Genomic DNA, 25761 nt, shown 5'->3' on the forward strand with positions numbered 1-25761 from the left:
GAGGGGATTTTGTGAGGGGTTTGGGGTGAAATTTCGCAGGTTTGAGTAAAAGGCCTGAGGAGATTTGAGGTACAAAAATAATTTGTGAGGGATTTGAGGCAGAAAAATGAGATTTAGGGGGATTTTGTGAGGGGATTTGGGGTAAAAATGATTTTTTTTTTTTAGGGATTAATGAAGAGATTGGAGGAAAATTTGTAAGAATTTGAGATTTGGGAAAAGGTCTGAGGTAAAAAAGTTAAACCCTGAATAAACTTGAAGGAGATTTGAGGTAAAATTCATTTTTCTTGCGGTTTGGTGAAGAATTTGAGACAAAATCCCCACAATTGGGGTTTTTCTGAGGGGATTTGAGGAAAAAGTGGAATTTTTTGGGGGCACTTGAGGCAAAAATTCCAAATTTTGGAGACTTTTTGAGGAGAATTGTGTCAAAAATCACATTTTGGGGGCATTTTGTGAGGAGATTTTTGTCCAAAATCCCATTTTCGGGCCCTTAGTGAAGGAATTTGAGGCAAAACTTGCAGGTTTTGAGCAGTTTGAGGCGATTTATGTCCAAACCCTTGAATTTTGGTGACTTTTGAGGCAAAACCTGAGGATTTCAACCCAAAAATTCAACTTTTCAACAACGAGGATTTGAGGAGCCCTAAAATAATTTAAACCCCCCCACGAAATCTGCCGCCGGTGCTGAAAATTTGAGGTAAAATCTCCTTTTTTTGGGGTCGTTTTAATGGTTTAAATAAAAGGGGGAACAGCGAGGCCCATCCCAGTTCCTTCCCAGTCCCTCCCAGTCCCTCCCAGTATAAACCAGTGACCTTTAAACCCCTCCCAGTCCCTCCCAGTAACCCCAAATCCCCTCCCAGTATAAACCAGTGACCTTTAAACCCCTCCCAGTCCCTCCCAGTAACCCCAAATTCCCTCCCAGTATAAACCAGTGACCTTTAAACCCCTCCCAGTTCCTCCCAGTAACCCCAAATTCCCTCCCAGTATAAACCAGTGACCTTTAAACCCCTCCCAGTTCATCCCAGTCCCTCCCAGTAACCCCTAAACCCCTCCCAGTTTGTCCCAGTCCCTCCCAGTAACCTTTAAACCCCTCCCAGTTTGTCCCAGTTCCCTCCCAGTGCCCCTTGCCCCCCTTCCAGTCCCTCCCAGTTTGTCCCAGTTTGTCCCAGTGCCCTTTAACCCCCACCCCCAGTCCCTTCCAGTCCCTCCCAGTAACCCCCTAAACCCCTCCCAGTCCCTCCCAGTCCTTCCCACTATAAACCAGTGCCCTTTAAACCCCTCCCAGTTTGTCCCAGTTCCCTCCCAGTCCCTCCCAGTGCCCCCTTGCCCCCCTCCCAGTTTGTCCCAGTTTGATCCGAGTGCCCTTTAAACCCCTCCCAGTCCCTCCCAGTACCCCTAAACCCCTCCCAGTGCCCTTTAAACCCCTCCCAGTCCCTCCCAGTTCGTCCCAGTTCCCTCCCAGTCCCTCCCAGTGCCCTCCCAGTGCCCTCCCAGTTTGTCCCAGTTTATCCCAGTGCCCTTTAAACCCCTCCCAGCCCCTCCCAGTAACCCCTAAAGCCCTCCCAGTTTGTCCCAGTTCCCTCCCAGTCCCTCCCAGTAACCTTTAAACCCCCCCCAGTCCCTCCCAGTCCCTCCCAGTCCCTCCCAGTAACCCCTAAACCCCTCCCAGTTTGTCCCAGTTCCCTCCCAGTCCCTCCCAGTAACCTTTAAACTGCTCCCAGTCCCTCCCAGTCCCTCCCAGTGCCCTCCCAGTTTGTCCCAGTTTATCCCAGTGCCCTTTAAACTCCTCCCAGTCCCTCCCAGTAACCCCTAAAGCCCTCCCAGTTTGTCCCAGTTCCCTCCCAGTCCCTCCCAGTGCCCTTTAAACTCCTCCCAGTCCCTCCCAGTTTGTCCCAGTCCCTCCCAGTTCCCTCCCAGTCCCTCCCAGTGCCCCTTGCCCCCCTCCCAGTTTGTCCCAGTTTGATCCCAGTGCCCTTTAAACCCCTCCCAGTCCCTCCCAGTGCCCTCCCAGTTTGTCCCAGTTCCCTCCCAGTCCCTCCCAGTGCCCTCCCAGTTTGTCCCAGTTTATCCCAGTGCCCTTTAAACTCCTCCCAGTCCCTCCCAGCGCCCCCTAAACCCCTCCCAGTTTGTCCCAGTTCCCTCCCAGTCCCTCCCAGTAACCTTTAAACCCCTCCCAGTCCCTCCCAGTACCCCCTAAGCCCCTCCCAGTTTGTCCCAGTCCCTCCCAGTTTGTCCCAGTTCCCTCCCAGTCCCTCCCAGTCCCTCCCAGTGCCCCTTGCCCCCCTTCCAGTCCCTCCCAGTTTGTCCCAGTTTATCCCAGTGCCCTTTAAACCCCTCCCAGTCCCTCCCAGTCCTTCCCAGTATAAACCAGTGCCCTTTAAACCCCTCCCAGTTTGTCCCAGTCCCTCCCAGTCCCCTCCCAGTTTGTCCCAGTTCCCTCCCAGTCCCTTCCAGTGCCCTTTAAACCCCTCCCAGTTTGTCCCAGTCCCTCCCAGTTTGTCCCAGTTCCCTCCCAGTCCCTCCCAGTGCCCCTTGCCCCCCTCCCAGTTTGTCCCAGTTTATCCCAGTGCCCTTTAAGCCGCTCCCAGTCCCTCCCAGTGCCCTTTAGACCCCTCCCAGTGCCCTTTAAACCCCTCCCAGTCCCTCCCAGTTTGTCCCAGTCCCTCCCAGCGCCCCTTGCCCCCCTCCCAGTTTGTCCCAGTTTGTCCCAGTACGGGATGTGGCGCGCGGGGCTCCCGGGGGGGGTCCGGGCGGTTTTTGGGGCGTCCCCGCTGAGCTCGGGGGGGTCCCCGCGAGCCCTGGAGGGGAAAGTGGCGCTGGTGACAGCGGGGACCGACGGGTGAGTGACCCCAAAACCCCCCGAATTCACCCCAAAATTCAGCATTTAAAAAATTTGGATTTTTTTCCTTAAAAATCCCCCCGAAATTCGGCAAAATTCCCCCCGAAATTCGGCAAAATCCCCCCCGAAATTAGAAGAAATTAACTCAAAATTAACTCAAAATAATTCAAATTATTTCGTGAAAAATCCGAGTCTGAACCCCCCCGAATTGGCCCCAAAAAATCCCGAATTCACCCCAAAATTCAACATTTAAAAATTGGATTTTTTTCCTTAAAAATCAACTCAAAATTAGGCGAAATGACCCCAAATTAACACAAAATTAACTCAAAATAATTCAAATTATTTCGTGAAAAAACCGAGTCTGAACCCCCCCGAATTGGCCCCAAAAAATCCCGAATTCACCCCAAAATTCAGCATTTAAAAATTGGATTTTTTCCTTAAAAATCCCCCCGAAATTCAGCAAAATCCCCCCCAAATTAACTCAAAATTAACTCAAAATAATTCAAATTATTTCGTGAAAAATCAAAGTCTGAACCCCCCCGGATTGACCCCAAAAAATCCCGAATTCACCCCAAAATTCAACATTTAAAAATTGGATTTTTTTCCTTAAAAATCAACTCAAAATTCGGCAAAATCCTCCCCAAATTAACTCAAAATTAACTCCAAATAATTCAAATTATTTTGTGAAAAAATCCGAGTCTGAACCCCCCCGAACTGACCCCAAAAAATCCCGAATTCACCCCAAAATTCAACATTTAAAATTTGGATTTTTTTCCTAAAAAATCCCCCCGAAATTCGGCAAAATCCCCCCCGAAATGACCCCAAATTAACACAAAATTGACTCAAAATAATTCAAATTATTTCGTGAAAAATCCGAGTCTGAACCCCCCCGAACTGACCCCAAAAAATCCCGAATTCACCCCAAAATTCAACATTTAAAAATTGGATTTATTTCCTTAAAAATCAACTCAAAATTCGGCGAAATCCTCCCCAAATTAACACAAAATTAACTCAAAATAATTCAAATTATTTCGTGAAAAATCAAAGTCTGAACCCCCCCGAATTGACCCCAAAAAATCCCGAATTCACCCCAAAATTCAACATTTAAAAATTGGATTTTTTTCCTTAAAAATCCCCCCGAAATTCGGCAAAATCCCCCCCGAAATTAGCAGAAATTAACTCAAAATTAACTCAAAATAATTCAAATTATTTTGTAAAAAATCAAAGTCTGAACCCCCCCGAATTGACCCCAAAAAATCCCAAATTCACCCCAAAATTTAACATTTCAAAATTGGATTTTTTTCCTTAAAAATCAACTCAAAATTCGGCAAAATCCTCCCCAAATTAACACAAAATTAACTCAAAATAATTCAAATTATTTCGTGAAAAAAACCGAGTCTGAACCCCCCCGAATTGACCCCAAAAAATCCCGAATTCACCCCAAAATTCAACATTTAAAAATTGGATTTTTTTCCTTAAAAATCAACTCAAAATTCGGCGAAATCCTCCCCAAATTAGCAGAAATTAACTCAAAATTAACTCAAAATAATTCAAATTATTTTGTAAAAAATCAAAGACTGAACCCCCCCGAATTGACCCCAAAACCCCCCGAATTCACCCCAAAATTCAACATTTAAAAATTGGATTTTTTTCCTTAAAAATCCCCCCGAAATTCGGCGAAATCCCCCCCGAAATGACCCCAAATTAACTCAAAATTAACTCAAAATAATTCAAATTATTTCGTGAAAAAACCGAGTCTGAACCCCCCCGGATTGACCCCAAAAAATCCCAAATTCACCCCAAAATTCAACATTTCAAAATTGGATTTTTTTCCTTAAAAATCCCCCCAAAATCAACCCAAAATTAACGGAAATTAGCATAAAATTAGCATAAAATTAACTGTAATAAATCAAATTATTTTTGGTCTCTGAGCTCCTCAAATTTGGCCCAAAAAAGTCCCAAATTCACCCCAAAAAATGCACGGAAAAAATTCGATTTTTTTTCCCTTAAAATCCTTCTAAAATTAACCCAAAATTAACTGAAATTAGCATAAAATTAGCATAAAATTAACCTTAATAAATCAAATTATTTTTGATCTCTGAGCTCCTCAAATTTGGCCCAAAAAGTCCCAAATTCACCCCAAAAAAAGCACAGAAAAAATTCGATTTTTTTCCCTTAAAATCCTTCTAAAATTAACCCAAAATTAACTGAAATTAGCATAAAATTAGCATAAAATTAACTCAAAAAATCAAATTATTTTTGATCTTTGAACTTCTCAAATTTGGCCCAAAAAGTCCCAAATTCACCCCAAAAAAAGCACAGAAAAAATTCAATTTTTTTTCCTTAGAATCTCTCTAAAATTAACCCAAAATTAACCGAAATTTGCATAAAATTAGCATTAAATTAACCCAAAAAATCAAATTATTTTTGATCTCTGAGCTCCTCAAATTTCACCCAAAAAGTCCCAAATTCACCCCAAAAAATGCACAGAAAAAATTTGAATTTTTTTCCCTTAAAATCTCCTTAAAATTCACCCAAATTAATTAAAAACTAATTAAAATTACAGCTAAAATAATTCCAATTAATTTTTTTAAGAATCCCAAATTAATTAATGAAAAAAATAATTAAAAAATTTTAATTAAAAATTAAAAATTATTTGTTAAAAAATTTTTAAAAGGGTTGAAATCTGAACTCCTCAAAATTAACATTAATTATTTAATTAATTAATAATTAATTATCCCCAAATTAACCTCCATTAATTAAATTAATTCACTCAAATTAACCCCAATTAATTGAACTCCAATTAACCCCAAATTAACTCCTAATTATTTAATTAATTAATAATTAATTATCCCCAAATTAACCGCCATTAATTAAATTAATTCACTCCTATTAACCCCAATTTAATTAACTCAAATTAACCCCAAATTAACTCCGAATTAATTAATTATTAATTAATTATCCCCAAATTAGCCTGCATTAATTAAATTATTCACTCCAATTAACCCCAATTAAATGAACGCCAATTAACCCCAAATTAACTCCTAATTAATTAATTAATTAATAATTCATTATCCCCAAATTAACCTCTCATTAATTAAATTAATTCACTGCAATTAACCCCAATTAAATGAACTCAATTAACCCCAAATTAACTCCTAATTAAATAATTAATTAATAATTAATCACCTCAAATTAATCTCCATTAATTATATTAATTCACTGCAATTAACCCCAATTAATTGAACTCCAATTAACCCTAAATTAACTCCTAATTATTTAATTAATTAACAATTAATTATCCCCAAATTAACCTCCATTAATTAAATTAATTCACTCCAATTAACCCTAATTAATTGAACTCCAATTAACCCCAAATTAACTGCTTATTAATTAATTAATTAATAATTAATTATCCCCAAATTAACCGCCATTAATTAAATTAATTCACTCCAATTAACCCCAATTAAATGAACTCAATTAACCCCAAATTAACTCCTAATTAATTAATTAATTAATAATTAATAATATCCCCAAATTAACCTCCATTAATTAAATTAATTCTCTCCAATTAACCCCAATTAAATGAACTCAATTAACCCCAAATTAACTCCTAATAATTAATTAATTAATAATTAATCACCCCAAATTAATCTCCATTAATTAAATTAATTCACTCCAATTAACCCCAATTAATTGAACTCCAATTAACCCTAAATTAACTCCTAATTATTTAATTAATTAATAATTAATTATCCCCAAATTAACCTCCATTAATTAAATTATTCCCTCCAAATAACCCCAATTAAATCAACTCCAATTAACCCCAAATTAACTCCTAATTAACCCAAAATTAATTAGGGGTTAATTAGGAGGTATTATTATTATTAATTAGCTTTTAGTATTATTAATTAGCTGTCATTAATTAATTAATGACAGCTAATTTACAATTTATTTATTACAATTAATTAACTGTAATGATCCCCAAAATTAATTAACTGCTATTATTAATGACACCTAATGAATAAATAATTTAATTAAATGGACTAATTAGCCGTAATTATCCCCTAATTATCATCCATTAATTAACATTAATTACCTTCATTTGGCATTAATGAACTCTAATTAACCCAAATTAATTAACCCCAAATTACCTCAGCGCTCATTAACTCCAAATTAACTCAACCTTAATTTGCATAAACTCTAATTAACCTTAATTAACTCAAATTGGTCCTCATTAACCCCAGGTGGGCGTGGCCAGGGCTCAGGTGACCCCCAGGTGACCCCAGGTGGGCGTGGCCAAGGCTCAGGTGACCCCTAGGTGACCCCAGGTGGGCGTGGCCAGGCCCAGGTGACCCCTGGGTGACCCCAGGTGGGCGTGGCCAGGCTCAGGTGACTTCAGGTGGGCGTGGCCAGGCTCAGCTGACCCCCCAGGTGACCCCAGGTGACCCCAGGTGACCCTTAGGTGACCCCAGGTGGGCGTGGCCAGGCTCAGGTGACCCCCCAGGTGACCCCAGGTGGGCGTGGCCAGGCCCAGGTGACCCCCAGGTGACCCCTAGGTGACCCCAGATGGGCGTGGCCAGACCCAGGTGACCCCTAGGTGACCCCAGGTGGGCGTGGCCAAGGGTCAGGTGACCCCTAGGTGACCCCATGTGGGCGTGGCCAGGCCCAGGTGACCCCCAGGTGACCCCAGGTGGGTGTGGCTAATCTCTGGTGACCCCAGGTGGGCGTGGCCAGGGCTCAGGTGACCCCTAGGTGACCCCAGGTGGGCGTGGCCAGGCTCAGATGACCCCCAGGTGACCCCAGGTGACCCCAGGTGGGCGTGGCCAAGGCTCAGCTGACCCCTAGGTGACCCCAGGTGGGCGTGGCCTGGCCCAGGTGACCCCTAGGTGACCCCAGGTGGGCGTGGCCAGTTCCAGGTGACCCCCAGGTGACCCCTGGTGGGCGTGGCCTGGCCCAGGTGACCCCTAGGTGACCCCAGGTGGGCGTGGCTAGTCTCTGGTGACTTCAGGTGGGCGTGGCCAGGCTCAGCTGACCCCTAGGTGACCCCCAGGTGGGCGTGGCCAGTCCCAGGTGACTTCAGGTGGGCGTGGCCTGGCCCAGGTGACCCCCAGGTGACCCCAGGTGACTCCCAGGTGGGCGTGGCCTGGCTCAGATGACCCCTAGGTGACCCCAGGTGGGCGTGGCCAGTCCCAGGTGACCCCCAGGTGACCCCAGGTGACCCCAGGTGGGCGTGGCCAGTCCCGGGTGACCCCTAGGTGACCCCAGGTGGGCGTGGCCAGTCTCCAGTGACGGTGGGTGTGTCCCCAGGATCGGGCTGGGCGTGGCCGAGGCGCTGGGCGTGGCCGGGGCTCAGGTGCTGCTCAGTTCCCGCCGGGCCCAGAACGTCCAGAGAGCCGTGGAGCACCTGAGGGGGCGTGGCCTGCAGGTAAGGGGGCGTGGCTTGCAGCTATAAGCACCTGGGGGCGGGGCTTACACCTGAGGGGGCGTGGCCTGCAGGTAAGGGAGCGTGGTTTGCAGCTACGAGCACCTGAGGGGGCGGGGCTTACATCTGAGGGGGGCGTGGCCTGCAGGTAAGGGGGCGTGGCTTGCACCTGTGAGCACCGGGGGGGCAGGGCTTACACCTGAGGGGGCGTGGCCTGCAGGTAAGGGGGCGTGGCTTGCAGCTACGAGCACCTGGGGGGCAGGGCTTACACCTGAGGGGGCGTGGCTTGCAGGTAAGGGGGCGTGGCTTGCACCTATGAGCCCCTGGGGGGCAGGGCTTACACCTGAGGGGGCGTGGCCTGCAGCTGAGGGGTGTGGCTTGTATCTGAGGGGGTGTGGCCTGCACATAAGGGGGCGTGGCCTGCAGGTAAAGAAACCTGAGGGGGCGGGGCTTGCACCTGAGGGGGCGGGGCCTGTAGGAAAACGCAGCTAAGGGGGCGGGGCCTGCAGGTAAGGGGGTGTGGCCTGCAGATGAGCACTGCTGAGGGGGCGTGGCCTGTAGGTGTGGATACGTGAGGGGGCGTGGCCTGCATATAGCGGTATCTGAGGGGGCGTGGCTTGGCACTGAGGGGGCGGGGTCTGCAGGTAAGGGGATGGGACCTGGAGGAAAGGGTACCTGAGGGGGCGTGGCTTATACCTGAGGGGGCGTGGCTTATGGGTGGGCACACCTGGGTGGGTTTGGGATCACCTGGGGGCGGGCGTGGCCTGCAGGTGAGCATACCTGAGGGGGCGTGGCCTGGGGTCACCTGGGGGAGGGGTTGGGGTCACCTGGGCACACCTGGGGAGGGGTTTTGGGGTCACCTGGGCACACCTGGGCACACCTGGGCACACCTGGGGAGGGGTTTGGGGTCACCTGGGGATCACCTGGGCACACCTGGGGAGGGGTTTGGGGTCACCTGGGCACACCTGGGGGTACCTGGGGGGGATCTGGGCACACCTGGGCACACCTGGGGAGGGGTTGGGGTCACCTGGGCACACCTGGGCACACCTGGGGAGGGGTTTGGGGTCACCTGGGCACACCTGGGCACACCTGGGCACACCTGGGAGGGGTTTGAGGTCACCTGGGTGCACCTGGGGAGGGGTTGGGGTCACCTGGGCACACCTGGGGAGGGGTTTGAGGTCACCTGGGCACACCTGGGCACACCTTGGGAGGGGTTGGGGTCACCTGGGCACACCTGGGCACACCTGGGGTGGATCTGGGCACACCTGGGCACACCTCGGGATGGGTTTGAGGTCACCTGGCACACCTGGGCACACCTGGGGAGGGGTTTGGGGTCACCTGGGCACACCTGGGCACACCTGGGGAGGGGTTTGGGGTCACCTGGGTACACCTGGGCACACCTGGGGAGGGGTTTGAGGTCACCTGGGCACACCTGGGCACACCTGGGGAGGGGTTGGGGTCACCTGGGCACACCTGGGCACACCTGGGGGAGGTTTGGTCTCACCTGTTCTCTCTGCTGGGGGCGGGGCCTGCAGGTGAGCGGGGTCACCTGTCACGTGGGACGAGCCGAGGACCGAGAGAGGATGGTGCAGGCGGTGAGAGCTCACCTGGGCACACCTGGGCACACCTGGGCACACCTGGGCACACCTGGGCACACCTGGGCACACCTGGGAGGGGATTTGGGCACACCTGGGCACACCTGGGAGGGGATTTGGGCACACCTGGGCACACCTGGGCACACCTGGGGGGTTCTGGGATGGAATTTTGGGGGGGTTTGGCCTCACCTGAGCTCACCTGGGCTCACCTGGGCACACCTGGGGGGTTCTGGGATGGAATTTGGGGGGGGTTTGGCCTCACCTGGGCACACCTGGGGAGTGCAGAGACACACCTGGGCATACCTGGGCACACCTGGGGGGTTCTGGGATGGAATTTTGGGGGGGTTTTGGCCTCACCTGGGCACACCTGAGCTCACCTGGGCACACCTGGGGAGTGCTGGGACACACCTGGGCACACCTGAGCACACCTGGGGAGTGCTGGGACACACGTGGGCACACCTGGACACACCTGGGAGGTTCTGGGATGGATTTTGGGGGGGTTTTGGCCTCACCTGATCTCACCTGGGCACACCTGGGGAGTGCAGAGACACACCTGGGCACACCTGGGGGGTTCTGGGATGGATTTCTGGGGGGTTTGGCCTCACCTGAGCTCACCTGGGCACACCTGGGCACACCTGGGCACACCTGGGGGTTCTGGGATGGAATTTTGGGGGGGTTTGGCCTCACCTGAGCACACCTGGGCACACCTGGGCTCACCTGGGCACACCTGGGCTCACCTGGGGGGTTCTGGGATGGATTTTGGGGGGGTTTGGCCACACCTGAGCTCACCTGGGCACACCTGGGGAGGGGTTGGGGTCCCCTGGGCACACCTGGGGGTACCTGGGGAGGGGTTTGGGCACACCTGGGCACACCTGGGGAGGGGTTTGGGGTCACCTGGGCACACCTGGGCACACCTGGGAGGGGATTTGGGCACACCTGGGCACACCTGGGCACACCTGGGGAGTTCTGGGATGGAATTTTTGGGGGGTTTGGCCTCACCTGTGCCCACCTGGGCACACCTGAGCTCACCTGGGCACACCTGGGCACACCTGTGCCCACCTGGGGGGTTCTGGGATGGATTTTGGGGGGGTTTTGGCCTCACCTGGGCTCACCTGAGCTCACCTGTGCCCACCTGTGCTCACCTGGGCACACCTGAGCTCACCTGTGCCCACCTGAGCTCACCTGTGCCCACCTGTGCCCACCTGGGCCCACCTGTGGCAGGCCCTGGACACCTTTGGCGCCATCGACATCCTGGTCTCCAACGCCGCCGTCAATCCTCACCTGGGCCCCCGCCCTCGAGGCCGACGAGCGCACCTGGGACAAGGTCAGGCCACGCCCACTCCCCACCCGGCTTCCCGCCAAAACCCAAAACCCCCAAAATTCCCGCCAAAACCCCCGAAATTCCCGCCAAAATCCCCAAATTCCCGCCAAAACCCCCGAAATTCCCGCCAAAACCCCCGAAATTCCCGCCAAAACCCCCGAAATTCCCGCCAAAATCCCCAAATTCCCGCCAAAATCCCCGAAATTCCCGCCAAAATCCCCGAAATTCCCGCCAAAACCCCCGAAATTCCCGCCAAAATTCCCCAAATTCCCCGCAAAATCCCCAAATTTGGGCCAAAAATCCCCAAATTTCCCCCAAAAATCCCAAAATTTCTCATCAAAAATCCCCAAAATTGGGGCAAAATCTCAAAAATTTCCCCCAAAATCCCAAAATTTTCCCCAAAATTTTCCCCAAAATCCCCAAATTTCCCATCAAAAAATCCCAAAATTTCCAGCAAAAATCCCCAAAATTGGGGCATAAATCCCAAAATTTCCACCAAGATTCCTAAAATTTCCCGCCAAAACCTCTGAAATTTCCCACCAAAAATCCCCAAATTTCCACCAAAAATTCCCAAATTTCCCCCAAAAATCCCCAAATTTCCCCCAAAATCCCCAAAATTTCTCCCAAAAATCCCAAAATTTCCCCCAAAAATCTCAAAATTTGGGCCAAAAATCCAAAATTTTTGCCAAAAATCCCCAAATTTCCACCAAAAATCCCCAAAATTGGGGCAAAATCCCAAAATTTCCCCCCAAAATCCCCAAATTTCCTGCCAAAATCCTGAAATTTGTGCCAAAAATCCCCAAATTTCCACCAAAATCCCAAAATTTCCGGCCAAAATCCCAAAATTTTCCCCAAAAAGCCGAAATTTCCAGCAAAATTCCCTAAAATTGGGGCAAAAATCCCAAAATTTCCACCAAAAATCCCAAAGTTTCCCCAAAAATCCCAAAATTTTCCCCAAAATCCCGAAATTTCCAGCAAAATTCCCAAAAATTGGGGCAAAAATCCCAAAATTTCCACCAAAAATCCCCAAATTTCCACCAAAAATCTCAAATTTGGGCTAAAAATTCCAAATTTCCCCCAAAATTCCAAAATTTCCCCCAAAAATCCCAAAATTTTCCCCAAAATCCACAAATTTCCCATCAAAAAATCCCGAAATTTCCGGCAAAAATCCCCAAAATTGGGGCCAAAATCCCAAAATTTAGGTCAAAAATCCCAAAGTTTCCCCCCAAATTCCCAAAATTTCCACCAAAAATCCCAAATTTGGGCCAAAATCCCAAAATTTTCCCCCAAATCCCCAAATTTCCGACCAAAAAATCCCCAAATTTGGGCCAAAATCCCAAAATTTCCCATCAAAATCCCCAAATTTCCTGCCAAAATCCCAAAATTTTGGCCAAAAATGCCCAAATTTCCACCAAGATTCCCAAAATTTCCTGTCAAGACCTCTGAAATTTCCCGCCAAAAATCCCCAAATTTCCAACCAAAATCCCCAAATTTCTCCAAAAATCCCCAAATTTCCCCAAAAATTCCCAAATTTGGGCCAAAAAATCCCCAAATTTCCCACCAAAATCCCCAAATTTCCCCCAAAAATCCAAAAATTTCCTGCCAAAATCCCAAAATTTCCAGCCAGAATCTCCAAATTTGGGGCAAAAATCCCAAAATTTAGGTCAAAAATCTCAAAGTTTCCCCCAAAATTCCCAAAATTTCCCCCAAAAATCCCAAAATTTTCCCCAAAATCCCCAAATTTCCCCCAAAAATCCCAAAATTGGGCCAAAAATCTCAAAATTTGAGTCAAAAATCCCAAAATTTCCCCCCAAAATCCCCAAATTTCTCCAAAAATCCCCAAATTTCCCCAAAAATTCCCAAATTTGGGCCAAAAATCCCCAAATTTCCCCCCAGAATTCCCAAATTTCCCCAAAATTCCCAAATTTCCCCCAAAAATTCCCAAATTTCCCCCAAAATCCCCAAATTTCTCCAAAAATCCCCAAATTTCTCCAAAAATCCCCAAATTTCCCCAAAAATTCCCAAATTTGGGCCAAAAATCCCCAAATTTCCCACCAAAATCCCCAAATTTCCCCCAAAAATCCAAAAATTTCCTGCCAAAATCCCAAAATTTCCAGCCAGAATCCCCAAATTTGGGGCAAAAATCCCAAAATTTGTGCTAAAAATCCCAAAATTTCTGCCAAAATCCCCAAATTTCCCCCAAAATCCCGAAATTTTCCCCAAAAATCCCAAAATTTGTGCTAAAAATCCCAAAATTTCCCCCAAAAATCCCAAAATTTCCCCCAAAAATCTCCAAATTTGGGCCAAAAATCCCAAAATTTCCCCCAAAATCCCCAAATTTCCCCCAAAAATCCCAAAATTTCCCGCCAAATTCCCATCATTCAGCGGTTTGGCCCCTCCCACCTCTAAGCCACGCCCACAGCGAGCCGCAGCCCCTCCCCCTCGGTAAGCCACGCCCCCCCCCGTGTGACGTCACGCAGGTGTTCCAGGTGAACGTGACGGCGGCGGCCATGTTGGTGCGGCTGGTGGTGCCGCACATGGAGAGGCGGGGGTAACTGGTTATACTGGGATCAAACTGGGAGGGACTGGGAGGGACTGGGAGGGAACTGGGATCAAACTGGGAGGGACTGGGATGGACTGGGATCAAACTGGGAGGGAACTGGGATCAAACTGGGAGGGACTGGGAGGGACTGGGATGGACTGGGATGGGCTGGGATGGACTGGGAGGGACTGGGAGGGACTGGGATCAAACTGGGAGGGACTGGGAGGGACTGGGATAAACTGGGAGGGACTGGGATGAACTGGGAGGGACTGGGAGGGACTGGGATCAAACTGGGAGGGACTGGGATGAACTGGGATCAAACTGGGAGGGACTGGGATGAACTGGGAGGGACTGGGATGGACTGGGATGGACTGGGATGGACTGGGATGGACTGGGATCAAACTGGGATGGACTGGGATCCAACTGGGAGGGACTGGGATCAAACTGGGATCAAACTGGGATCAAACTGGGAGGGACTGGGATGAACTGGGAGGGACTGGGATCAAACTGGGAGGAACTGGGAGGGACTGGGATCAAACTGGGATCAAACTGGGAGGGACTGGTTCGTACTGGTTTGAACTGGGAGAGGAATTCGGGCCCACTGGTTTGAACTGGGAGGGGTTTGGGGTCACTGGTCTGAACTGGTCTGAACTGGTTTGAACTGGGAGCTCCCATTCCCAGCAGAGGGGGCGTGGCTTTAGGATGGAGGGGGCGTGGCTCAGCCTGATTGACAGCTCCGCTTGGCTGCTATAAGGGGGCGTGGCTAATCCCAAACCCCGCCCATTCGCCGCAGGGGCGGGGCCATCGTGGTGATGTCATCGATCGCCGGGTACCAGCCAATGGCGGTGAGACTGGGTTCTACTGGTTTGGACTGGTTTGGACTGGTTTGGACTGGTTTGGACTGGGAGGGGCTCTGGGATGAACTGGGAGGGACTGGGATGGACTGGGAGGGACTGGGAGGAACTGGGAGGGACTGGGATGGACTGGGAGGGGGTTTGGGGTCACTGGGATGAACTGGGATGGACTGGGAATGCATTTTCCCTTACTGGTTTGTACTGGTTTGGGGTTTTCCCTTACTGGTTTATACTGGTTTATACTGGCATGGGCTCTGGGTTGAACTGGGATGGACTGGGATGGACTGGGATGGGGTTTGGGGTCAATGGGATGAACTGGGAGGGACTGGGAATGCGATTTCCCTTACTGGTTTGTACTGGTTTGGGGCTTTCCCTTACTGGTTTGTACTGGTTTGGGGTTTTCCCTTACTGGTTTGTACTGGTTTGTACTGGGATGGGCACTGGGATGGACTGGGAGGGACTGGGAGGGACTGGGATGGACTGGGAGGGACTGGGAGGGGGTTTGGGCTTACTGGGATGGACTGGGATGGACTGGGAATGCGATTTCCCTTACTGGTTTGTACTGGTTTGGGGTTTCCCCTTACTGGTTTGTACTGGTTTGGGGTTTTCCCTTACTGGTTTATACTGGTTTGTACTGGGAGGGGCTCTGGGTTGAACTGGGATGGACTGGGAGGGACTGGGAGGGGGTTTGGGCTTACTGGGATGAACTGGGATGGACTGGGAATGCGTTTTCCCTTACTGGTTTGTACTGGTTTGGGGTTTTCCCTTACTGGTTTGTACTGGTTTATACTGGGAGGGGCTCTGGGTTGAACTGGGAGGGACTGGGATGGACTGGGATGGACTGGGAGGGACTGGGATGGACTGGGATGGACTGGAGGGGGTTTGGGGTCACTGGGATGAACTGGGATGGACTGGGAATGCGTTTTCCCTTACTGGTTTGTACTGGTTTGGGGTTTTCCCTTACTGGTTTGGACTGGTTTGTACTGGGAGGGGCTCTGGGAGGGACTGGGATGGACTGGGATGGACTGGGAGGGACTGGAGGGGCTCTGGGAGGGACTGGGAGGGACTGGGAGGGACTGGGAATGCGATTTCCCTTACTGGTTTGTACTGGTTTGGGGTTTTCCCTTACTGGTTTGTACTGGTTTGGGGTTTTCCCTTACTGGTTTGTACTGGTTTGTACTGGGAGGGGCTCTGGGATGAACTGGGATGAACTGGGAGGGACTGGGAGGGACTGGGATGGACTGGGAGGGGGTTTGGGCTTACTGGGATGAACTGGGAATGCGATTTCCCTTACTGGTTTGTACTGGTTTGGGGTTTTCCCTTACTGGTTTGTACTGGGATGGGCTGTGGGCGTGTCCGGGTGTATGCTAATGAGGTGGGCGTGTCCCTGTGACGTCACAGGGGCTGGGCCCATACAGCGTGAGCATGACAGCCCTGCTGGGGCTGAACTGGGCGGGGTTCAGCCTTACTGGTTTGGACTGGTTTGGACTGGGATGGGCCTGTGGGCGTGTCCTGGGGTATGCTAATGAGGTGGGCGTGCCCTGCTGACGTCACAGGGGCTGGGCCCGTACAGTGTGAGCAAGACAGCCCTGCTGGGGCTGGTGGCCGCCCTGAGCCCGGAGCTCCTCCCCCGCGGGATCCGCATCAACGGCGTCGCCCCGGGGCTGATCCAGACCGCTTCAGCTCGGCCGTGAGCGCTGGGTTATACTGGTTTATACTGGTTTATACTGGGAGGGGGCGGGGGGCCTGAAAAAACGGGGGAAAAAGGGCGAAAATTGGGTGAAAAACGGGTAAAAAATGGGGAAAAAATGGGGAAAAATGGGGGAAAATATGGGGTTTGGGGTTACTGGTTTGGACTGGGAGGGGACTGGGTTGTACTGGTTTATACTGGTTTATACTGGGAGGGGGGCGGGGCCAAAAAAACGGGGGAAAAAACGGCGAAAATTGGGTGAAAAACGGGTAAAAAATGGGAAAAAATGGGAAAAATGGGGAAAATGGGGTTTGGGGTTACTGGTTTGGACTGGGAGGGGACTGGGTTGTACTGGTTTATACTGGTTTATACTGGGAGGGGGCGGGGCCCTGAAAAAACGGGGGGAAAAGGGCGAAAATTGGGTGAAAAACGGGTAAAAAATGGGTAAAAAATGGGAAAAAAATGGGTAAAAATGGGGAAAAATGGGGCTTGGGGTTACTGGTTTGGACTGGTTTGTACTGGTTTGTACTGGGATGTACTGGTTTATACTGGGAGGGGGCGGGGCCTGAAAAAACGGGGGGGAAAAGGGCGAAAATTGGGTGAAAAAATGGATAAAAAATGGGGAAAAAAATGGGAGAAAATGGGAAAAATGGGGTTTGGGGTTACTGGTTTGGACTGGTTTGGACTGGGAGGGGACTGGGTTATACTGGTTTATACTGGTTTATACTGGGAGGGGGGCGGGGCCAAAAAAACGGGGGAAAAACGGCAAAAATTGGGTGAAAAACGGGTGAAAAATGGGGAAAAATGGGGGGAAAATGGGGGTTTGGGGTTACTGGTTTGGACTGGGAGGGGACTGGGTTGTACTGGTTTATACTGGTTTATACTGGGAGGGGGCGGGGGCCTGAAAAAACGGGGGAAAAAACGGCGAAAATTGGGTGAAAAACGGGTAAAAAATGGGGAAAAATGGGGAAAAATGGGGGAAAATGGGGTTTGGGGTTACTGGTTTGGACTGGGAGGGGACTGGGTTGTACTGGTTTATACTGGTTTATACTGGGAGGGGGCGGGGCCTGAAAAAATGGGGGGAAAAGGGCGAAAATTGGGTGAAAAATGGGGAAAAAATGGGGAAAAAAATGGGAAAAATGGGAAAAATGGGGTTTGGGGTTACTGGTTTGGACTGGGAGGGGACTGGGTTATACTGGTTTATACTGGTTTATACTGGGAGGGGGCGGGGCCAAAAAAACGGGGGAAAAAGGGCGAAAATTGGGTGAAAAAACGGGTAAAAAATGGGGAAAAAATGGGGAAAAATGGGGGAAAATGGGGTTTGGGGTTACTGGTTTGGACTGGTTTGGACTGGGAGGGGACTGGGTTATACTGGTTTATACTGGTTTATACTGGGAGGGGGGGCGGGGCCCGAAAAAAGGGGGGAAAAAGGGCGAAAATTGGGTGAAAAACGGGTAAAAAATGGGGAAAAAATGGGAAAAAATGGGGTTTGGGGTTACTGGTTTGGACTGGGAGGGGACTGGGTTGTACTGGTTTATACTGGTTTATACTGGGAGGGGGCGGGGCCTGAAAAAACGGGGGAAAAACGGCGAAAATTGGGTGAAAAACGGGGAAAAAATGGGGAAAAAATGGGGAAAAAATGGGGGAAAAATGGGGTTTGGGGTTACTGGTTTGGACTGGGAGGGGACTGGGTTGTACTGGGATGTACTGGTTTATACTGGGAGGGGGCGGGGCCTGAAAAAAAACGGGGGAAAAAGGGCGAAAATTGGGTGAAAAACGGGTAAAAAATGGGAAAAAAATGGGGAAAAATGGGGTTTGGGGTTACTGGTTTGGACTGGTTTATACTGGGAGGGGACTGGGTTGTACTGGGATGGACTGGTTTATACTGGGAGGGGGGCGGGGCCAAATTTACGGGGGAAAAACAGCGAAAATTGGGTGAAAAACGGGTAAAAAATGGGGAAAAAATGGGAAAAATGGGGTTTGGGGTTACTGGTTTGGACTGGTTCATACTGGTTTGAACTGGTTTTTACTGGTTTGAACTGGTTTGAACTGGTTTGAACTGGTTTTTACTGGTTTGAACTGGTTTTCCCCTCAGCTTTGGGAGGACGAGGCCTTGCGGGAGCAGGCGCTGAGAGAACTGGGAGTGGACAGGTGAGAAACCAGTACGAACCAGTACAAACCAGTAACCCCCAGTCCCAAACCAGTACAAACCAGTAACCCCAGTTCCGATTTTTTTCCCCATTTTTAACCCTTTCTTTGCCATTTTTTACCATTTTTTCCCGTTTTTTCCCCATTTTTCCCCATTTTTCCCCCTCCCAGTCCCTCCCAGTACAAACCAGTAACCCCCAGTCCCAAACCAGTACAAACCAGTAACCCCAGTTCCCATTTTTTCCCCATTTTTAACCCTTTTTTTGCCATTTTTCACCATTTTTTCACCATTTTTTCCTGTTTTTTCCCCCATTTTCTCCCCATTTTCCCCCTCCAATCCCTCCCAGTCCCTCCCAGTCCCTCCCAGTTCCCTCCCAGTACAAACCAGTAACCCCAGTTCCCATTCCCCCCCATTTTTAACCCTTTCTTTGCCATTTTTCACCCTATTTTTCCCATTTTTTCACCCTATTTTTCCCATTTTTCCCCGTTTTTTCCCAATTTTCCCTCATTTTTTCCCCTCCCAGTCCCTCCCAGTCCCTCCCAGTTTGATCCCAGTCCCTCCCAGTCCAAACCAGTAACCCCAGTCCCCCATTTCCCCCATTTTAACCCTTTTTTTCCCCATTTTTAACCCTCTCTTTGCCATTTTTCACCGTTTTTTCCCCATTTTTTCCCCCGTTTTTTCCCCATTTCCCCCCTCCCAGTATAACCCAGTCCAAACCAGTAACCCCAGTCCCCTATTCCTCCCATTTTAACCCTTTCTTCCCCATTTTTAACCCCTTTCAATGCCATCTTTTCACTATTTTTAACCTGGTTTTCACCATTTTTTCACATTTTCTCCCCATTTTTTCCCCTCCCAGTCCAAACCAGTCCCTCCCAGTATAACCCAGTATAACCCCAGTCCCCATTCCCCCCATTTTTAACCCTTTCTTCCCCATTTTTAACCCTTTCAATGCCATCTTTTCACTATTTTTAACCTGGTTTTCACCATTTTTTCACATTTTCTCCCCATTTTTTCCCCTCCCAGTCCCTCCCAGTATAACCCAGTACAAACCAGTAACCCCAGTCCCCATTCCCCCCCATTTTAACCCTTTCTTTGCCATTTTTAACCCTTTCAATGCCATTTTTTCTTCATTTTTAACCCTATTTTTCACCATTTTTTCACATTTTTTCCCCATTTTCCCCCTCCCAGTCCCTCCCAGTATAACCCAGTAACCCCAGTCCCCATTTCCCCCATTTTTAACCCTTTCTTTCCCATTTTTAACCCTTTCAATGCCATTTTTAACCCTTTCAATGCCATTTTTAACCCTATTTTTCCCATTTTTTCACCGTTTTTCACCATTTTTTCCCCATTTTTTCCCCTCCCAGTCCATCCCAGTCCCTCCCAGTCCCTCCCAGTCCCCTCCCAGTCCAAACCAGTAACCCCAGTCCCCATTTCCCCATTTTTAACCCTTTCTTCCCCATTTTTAACCCTTTCAATGCCATTTTTTCACTATTTTTAACCTGGTTTTCACCATTTTTTTCACATTTTCTCCCCATTTTTTCCCCTCCCCGTCCCTCCCAGTTTGATCCCAGTCCCTCCCAGTATAACCCAGTAACCACAGTCCCCATTTCCCCCATTTTTCCCCATTTTTTCCCCATTTTTAACCCTTTCAATGCCATTTTCTCACCCATTTTTCCCCATTTTTAACCCTTTCTTTGCCATTTTTCACCGTTTTTCCCCATTTTTTCCCCGTTTTTCCCCCATTTTCCCCCTCCCAGTCCCTCCCAGTATAACCCAGTAACCCCAGTCCCCATTTCCCCCATTTTTAACCCTTTCTCTCCCATTTTTAACCCTTTCAATGCCATTTTCCCACTATTTTTAACCTGGTTTTCACCATTTTTTCACATTTTCTCCCCATTTTTTCCCCTCCCAGTCCCTCCCAGTCCCTCCCAGTCCCTCCCAGTACAAACCAGTAACCCCAGTCCCTATTCCCCCCATCTTTAACCCTTTCTTCCCCATTTTTAACCCTTTCTTTGCCATTTTTAACCCTATTTTTCCCATTTTTTCCCATTTTTTCCCCATTTTCCCCCTCCCAGTCCCTCCCAGTCCCTCCCAGTTCAAACCAGTACAAACCAGTAACCCCAGTCCCCATTTCCCCCATTTTTAACCCTTTCTTTCCCATTTTTAACCCTTTCTTTGCCATTTTTAACCCTATTTTCCCCATTTTTTCACCGTTTTTCCCCATTTTTCCCCATTTTTTCCCCTCCCAGTCCCTCCCAGTTTGATCCCAGTCCCTCCCAGTTCAAACCAGTAACCCCAGGCCCCATTTCCCCCATTTTAACCCTTTCTTCCCCATTTATAACCCTTTCTTTCCCATTTTTAACCCTTTCAATGCCACATTTTCCCAATTTTCCCAATTTTTAACCTGTTTTTCCCCCATTTTCCCCATTTTTTCCCCATTTCTCCCCTCCCAGTTCCTCCCAGTCCCTCCCAGTCCCTCCCAGTATAACCCAGTATAACCCAGTAACCCCAGTGCCCATTTCCCCCATCTTTAACCCTCTCTTTCCAATTTTTAACCCTTTCTTTGCCATTTTTCACCCTATTTTTCCCAATTTTCCCCAATTTTCCCCCATTTTTTCCCCTCCCAGTCCCTCCCAGTATAACCCAGTCCAAACCAGTAACCCCAGTCCCCATTTCCCCCATTTTTAACCCTTTCTTCGCCATTTTTAACCCTTTCTTTGCCATTTTTAACCCTATTTTTCCCATTTTTTCACCGTTTTTCACCATTTTTTCACATTTTCTCCCCATTTTTCCCCTCCCAGTCCCTCCCAGTTTGATCCCAGTTTGATCCCAGTCCCTCCCAGTTCAAACCAGTAACCCCATTCCCCCTTTCCCCATTTTTTCCCCTTTTTTTAACCCTTTCAATGCCATTTTCTCACCCATTTTTCCCCATTTTTAACCCTATTTTTCCCATTTTTTCACCGTTTTTTCCCCATTTTTCCCCAATTTTTCCCCATTTTTTCCCCTCCCAGTCCCTCCCAGTTTGATCCCAGTCCCTCCCAGTAACCCCCAGTGTCCCCCCCGCAGGCTGGGCACCCCCCAGGAGGTGGCCCAGGCCGTGCTGTTCCTGGTGTCCCCCCAGGCCGCCTTCGTGGCCGGACAGACCCTGCTGGTGGCCGGGGGGGCGCGGCCTCGCCTCTGACCACGCCCACCGCGCCAATATGCAAATCTATGCTAATTAGGTACGAAATAAAATTGGTTGTATCATCGCTGATTGGGATTGGGAGTTACTGGGTTATACTGGGAGGGACTGGGAGGGGTCTGGACGCGGTTCTGGCCACGCCCACGTCGTTAATATGTAAATTTATGCAAATTAGGTATGAAATAAAATTGGTTTTATCAGTGCTAATTGGGATTGGGAGTTACTGGGTTATAATGGGAGGGAGTGGGAGGGGCTGGGAGGGGCGTGGATGCTGCTTTGGCTACGCCCACTTCGTTAATATGAAAATTTATGCAAATTAGGTACAAAATAAAGTTGGGTTTATGAGTGCTAATTGGGATTGGGAGTTACTGGTTTGTACTGGGAGGGACTGGGAGGGGCTGGGAGGGGCCTGGGTGTGGCTCTGGACACGCCAACGTCGTTGATATGCAGATTTATGCAAATTAGGCATGAAATAAAATTGGTTGTATCAGTGCTAATTGGGACTGGGGGTTACTGGTTTGTACTGGGAGGGACTGGGAGGGGCTCTGGCCGACCTCATTGATATGCAAATCTATGCAAATTGATGCAAACGAGAGTCAGAATTGACCAGGAACCTCCAAACCCCGCCCAGTCCCTCCCAGTACAAACCAGTAACCCCCAGTTCATCCCAGTAAGGCCCAAACCCCTCCCAGTACAAACCAGTAACCCCTGAGCCCCTCCCAGTTTGATCCCAGCCCCTCCCAGTACAAACCAGTAACCCCAAATCCCATCCCAGTATAAACCAGTATGGCCCAGTCCCCTCCCAGTCCATTCCAGCTCCCTCCCAGTACAAACCAGTAACCCCCAGTTCATCCCAGTAAGGCCCAAACCCCTCCCAGTACAAACCAGTAACCCCCTGCAGTGTGATCCCAGCCCCTCCCAGTACAAACCAGTAACCTCAAATCCCCTCCCAGTACAAACCAGTTCCCTCCCAGTCCCTCCCAGTGTGATCCCAGCCCCTCCCAGTACAAACCAGTAACCCCAAATCCCCTCCCAGTATAAACCAGTATGGCCCAGTGACCTCCCAGTCCATCCCAGTCCCTCCCAGTTTGATCCCAGTCACTCCCAGTCCATCCCAGTACAAACCAGTCCCTCCCAGTTCCCTCCCAGTACAAACCAGTAACCCCAATTCTCCTCTCCCAGTCCATCCCAGTCCCTCCCAGTCCCTCCCAGTTTGATCCCAGTCCATCCCAGTCCCTCCCAGTCCCTCCCAGTCCCTCCCAGTTTGATCCCAGTCCCCTCCCAGTACAAACCAGTCCAAACCAGTTCGGATTTTTTGTGAATTTTTTTTTTTTATTTTTCCAATTCCGGAGCCAAAAAAAAAAAAAAAAAAAAACCCAAAAAAAACCGAAAAAAAAAATTTTCCCAAAAATTCCCAAAATTTCCCCAAAATCCCAACCCCGGCGGGGGGCGGGGCAGGGGGCGGGGCCAGCGCTGAGGCCACGCCCCCTTTCCCCGCCAGTGGAGGAGGGGCTGGAGAGGGAGAAGGGGGCGTGGCCTGAGGGAGGGGGCGGAGCCGAGTCTCACCTGGAAAGGAAAAGTGGGCGGGGTTAGAGGGGAACTGGGAGGGACTGGGAGGTACTGGGAGGGACTGGGAGGGACTGGGATCGAACTGGGAGGGACTGGGATCAAACTGGGAGGGACTGGGAGGGACTGGGATCAAACTGGGAGGGACTGGGATCGAACTGGGAGGGACTGGGATCAAACTGGGATGAACTGGGAGGGACTGGGATCAAACTGGGAGGGACTGGGAGGGGTTCAGGGGTTACTGGTTTATACTGGGAGGGGATTTGGGGTTACTGGTTTGTACTGGGAGGGACTGGGATCGAACTGGGAGGGACTGGGCCATACTGGTTTATACTGGGATGGGACTGGGCCATACTGGGATGAACTGGGATGGACTGGGAGGGGTTTTGGGCTTACTGGGATGGACTGGGATGGACTGGGAATGGGATTTCCTTTACTGGTTTGTACTGGTTTGGCATTTTCCCTTACTGGTTTGTACTGGTTTATGCTGGGAGGGGCTTTGGGATGAACTGGGATGAACTGGGATGAACTGGGATGAACTGGGATGGACTGGGAGGGAGTTGGGGGTCACTGGGAGGGCTCCAGGGCCTACTGGTTCATACTGGTTCATAATGGTTTGTGCTTCTCCCTTACTGGTTTGGGCTCGGGCCTTACTGGTTTGAACTGGTTTGAACTGGGAGGGGCCCTGGGGGTCCCGGGGGGGGGGGTTGGACTGGTCTGAACTGGTTTGGACTGGTTTGTACTGGTGTGGCTCACATGGTCTGGGGCGAGAAGAGCCCCGAGAGCGTCAAACACTGCGAGGCCAAGTTCAGCGCCGGGCTCAGGGCTGGGGGAGGGGAAATCAGGGGGGTCAGGGGGGGTCCCCAAATTCCTGAAATCCCAAATTCCCAAAATATCCCAAAGTTTCCCCAAATTCTCCAAATTTACCCCAAAATTTTCAAAGAAATTCCGAGAAAATTGGGCCAAAAATGACCCAAAATTGACCCCAAAATCTGCCCAGTTTGGGGGTGGGGAGGGGAAATTCGGGGGGTCAGGGGGGTCCCAAAATTCCCAAAAATTTTCCTGAAATTTTCCCAAAATTCTCCAAATTTGCCCCAAAATTTTCCCCAAAAAATTCCGAGAAAATGGGGCCAAAATTGACCCAAAATTGACCAAAATTGACCCAAAATCTGCCTGGGATGGGGGTGGGGGAGGGGAAATTTGGGGGGGTCTGGGGGGTCCCGAAATTCCCAAAAATTTTCCTGAAATTTTCCCAAAATTCTCCAAATTTGCCCCAAAATTTTCGAGAAAATTCTGAGAAAATTGGGCCCAAAATGCCCCAAAATCACCCCCAAAAAATCCCCTCCCCCCCCCCCCCCCCCCCCCCCCACCGGGAACCTTCCCCCACCCCACAGGCCCCTCCCCCCACCCACTTAAGTGGCCCCGCCCCTTTTCTTGTCGGGAGGGGGGGGAAGAGGCGGGGTTTGAGCCCCTCCCCCACCCCCATGGCCCCTCCCCCACCCCAGTGTCGGGTCCCTCAGCCCCTCCCCCACCCCATGGCCCCTCCCCCACCCCATGGCCCCTCCCCCCACCTCTATGACCCCTCCCCCACCCCAGGTGCCCCTCCCCCACCCCTTTACCTGTCAGGGCGGCGGGGTTGAGCCCCCCCAGGTGGGGTCAGGGCCCCTCCCAGCCCCTCCCCCACCCCAGGTGGGTGGTCCCGCCCCTCCCCCACCCCAGGTGCCCCTCCCCCCCCCCCCCTTTACCTGTCAGGGCGGCGGGGTTGAGCCCCCCCCCAGGTGAGTCAGGACCCCTCCCCCACCCCAGGCTCGGGGTCCCTCAGCCCCTCCCCCACCCCAGGTGGGTGGTCCCGCCCCTCCCCCACCCCAGGTGCCCCTCCCCCCACCCCTTTACCTGTCAGGGCGGCGGGGTTGAGCCCCCCTAGGGGGGTCAGGACCCCTCCCAGCCCCTCCCCCACCCCATGCTCGGGGTCCCTCAGCCCCTCCCCCACCCCAGGTGGGTGGTCCCCGCCCCTCCCCCCACCCCAGGTGCCCCTCCCCCCCCCCCCTTTACCTGTCAGGCTTTACCTGTCAGGGCGGCGGGGTTGAGCCCCCCCCCCCAGGTGAGTCAGGGCCCCTCCCCCACCCCATGCTCCGTTCCCTCAGCCCCTCCCCCATTCAGGTGGGTGGTCCCGCCCCTCCCCCACCCCGATTTTGGGGTTACCTGTCAGGGTGGCGGGGTTGAGCCCCCCCAGGTGAGTCAGGACCCCTCCCCCACCACATCCTCGGGTCCCTCAGCCCCTCCCCCCACCCCAGGTGGGTGGTCCCGCCCCTCCCCCACCCCTTTACCTGTCAGGGCGGCGGGGTTGAGCCCCCCCCCCAGGTGAGTCAGGGCCCCTCCCCCACCCCAGGTGGGTGGTCCCGCCCCTCCCCCCACCCCAGGTGCCCCTCCCCCACCCCGATTTTGGGGTTACCTGTCAGGGCGGCGGGGTTGAGCCCCCCCAGGGGGGGTCAGGGCCCCGTTCAGCTGCTGCAGCGCCGCCTGCGCCGGGGCCGGGAGCTGCAGCCCCCGAACCTGGACAGGGAGGGAGAGACCCAAAAAGGGCAGAATTCAGCCCAAAATCGGC

At 50.6% G+C, this 25761-nt stretch overlaps 1 protein-coding gene and 1 long non-coding RNA gene across 2 annotated transcripts; one reads left to right on the top strand and one right to left on the bottom strand.

The window, feature by feature from the left end:
* The first annotated feature begins 2661 nt into the window (after positions 1–2661).
* Positions 2662–21657, top strand: LOC132322837 (dehydrogenase/reductase SDR family member 4-like). Its single transcript, XM_059837549.1, has 9 exons — positions 2662–2833; positions 8144–8261; positions 9794–9853; positions 11075–11177; positions 13655–13725; positions 14510–14561; positions 16127–16260; positions 18356–18411; positions 21476–21657. The coding sequence occupies exons 1-9, from the start codon at positions 2712–2714 to the stop codon at positions 21588–21590; spliced, it is 831 nt and encodes a 276-aa protein (XP_059693532.1). The 5' UTR covers positions 2662–2711; the 3' UTR covers positions 21591–21657.
* A 1287-nt stretch (positions 21658–22944) lies between these two features.
* On the bottom strand, positions 22945–25755 carry LOC132322838 (uncharacterized). The gene is made up of 3 exons (XR_009485181.1): positions 25609–25755; positions 23913–23982; positions 22945–23156 (listed from the first exon to the last, which is right to left on the bottom strand). It is a non-coding gene; the product is annotated as an uncharacterized LOC132322838 (long non-coding RNA).
* Between the last annotated feature and the right edge of the window lie 6 nt (positions 25756–25761).

The sequence above is a fragment of the Haemorhous mexicanus genome, unplaced genomic scaffold (genome assembly GCF_027477595.1).
Source record: "Haemorhous mexicanus isolate bHaeMex1 unplaced genomic scaffold, bHaeMex1.pri scaffold_151_ctg1, whole genome shotgun sequence".
Classification (NCBI taxonomy): Eukaryota; Metazoa; Chordata; class Aves; order Passeriformes; family Fringillidae; genus Haemorhous; species Haemorhous mexicanus.

Excerpts from the sequence above, each read along its gene's own strand:
- LOC132322837 (XM_059837549.1), top strand. The coding sequence starts at position 2,712 with ATGTGGCGCGCGGGGCTCCCGGGGGGGGTCCGGGCGGTTTTTGGGGCG. Across the intron at positions 8,262-9,793 it reads TGAGGGGGCGTGGCCTGCAG|GTGAGCGGGGTCACCTGTCA; the intron begins GTAAGGGGGCGT and ends CGGGGCCTGCAG. Across the intron at positions 16,261-18,355 it reads CAGACCGCTTCAGCTCGGCC|CTTTGGGAGGACGAGGCCTT; the intron begins GTGAGCGCTGGG and ends TTTTCCCCTCAG.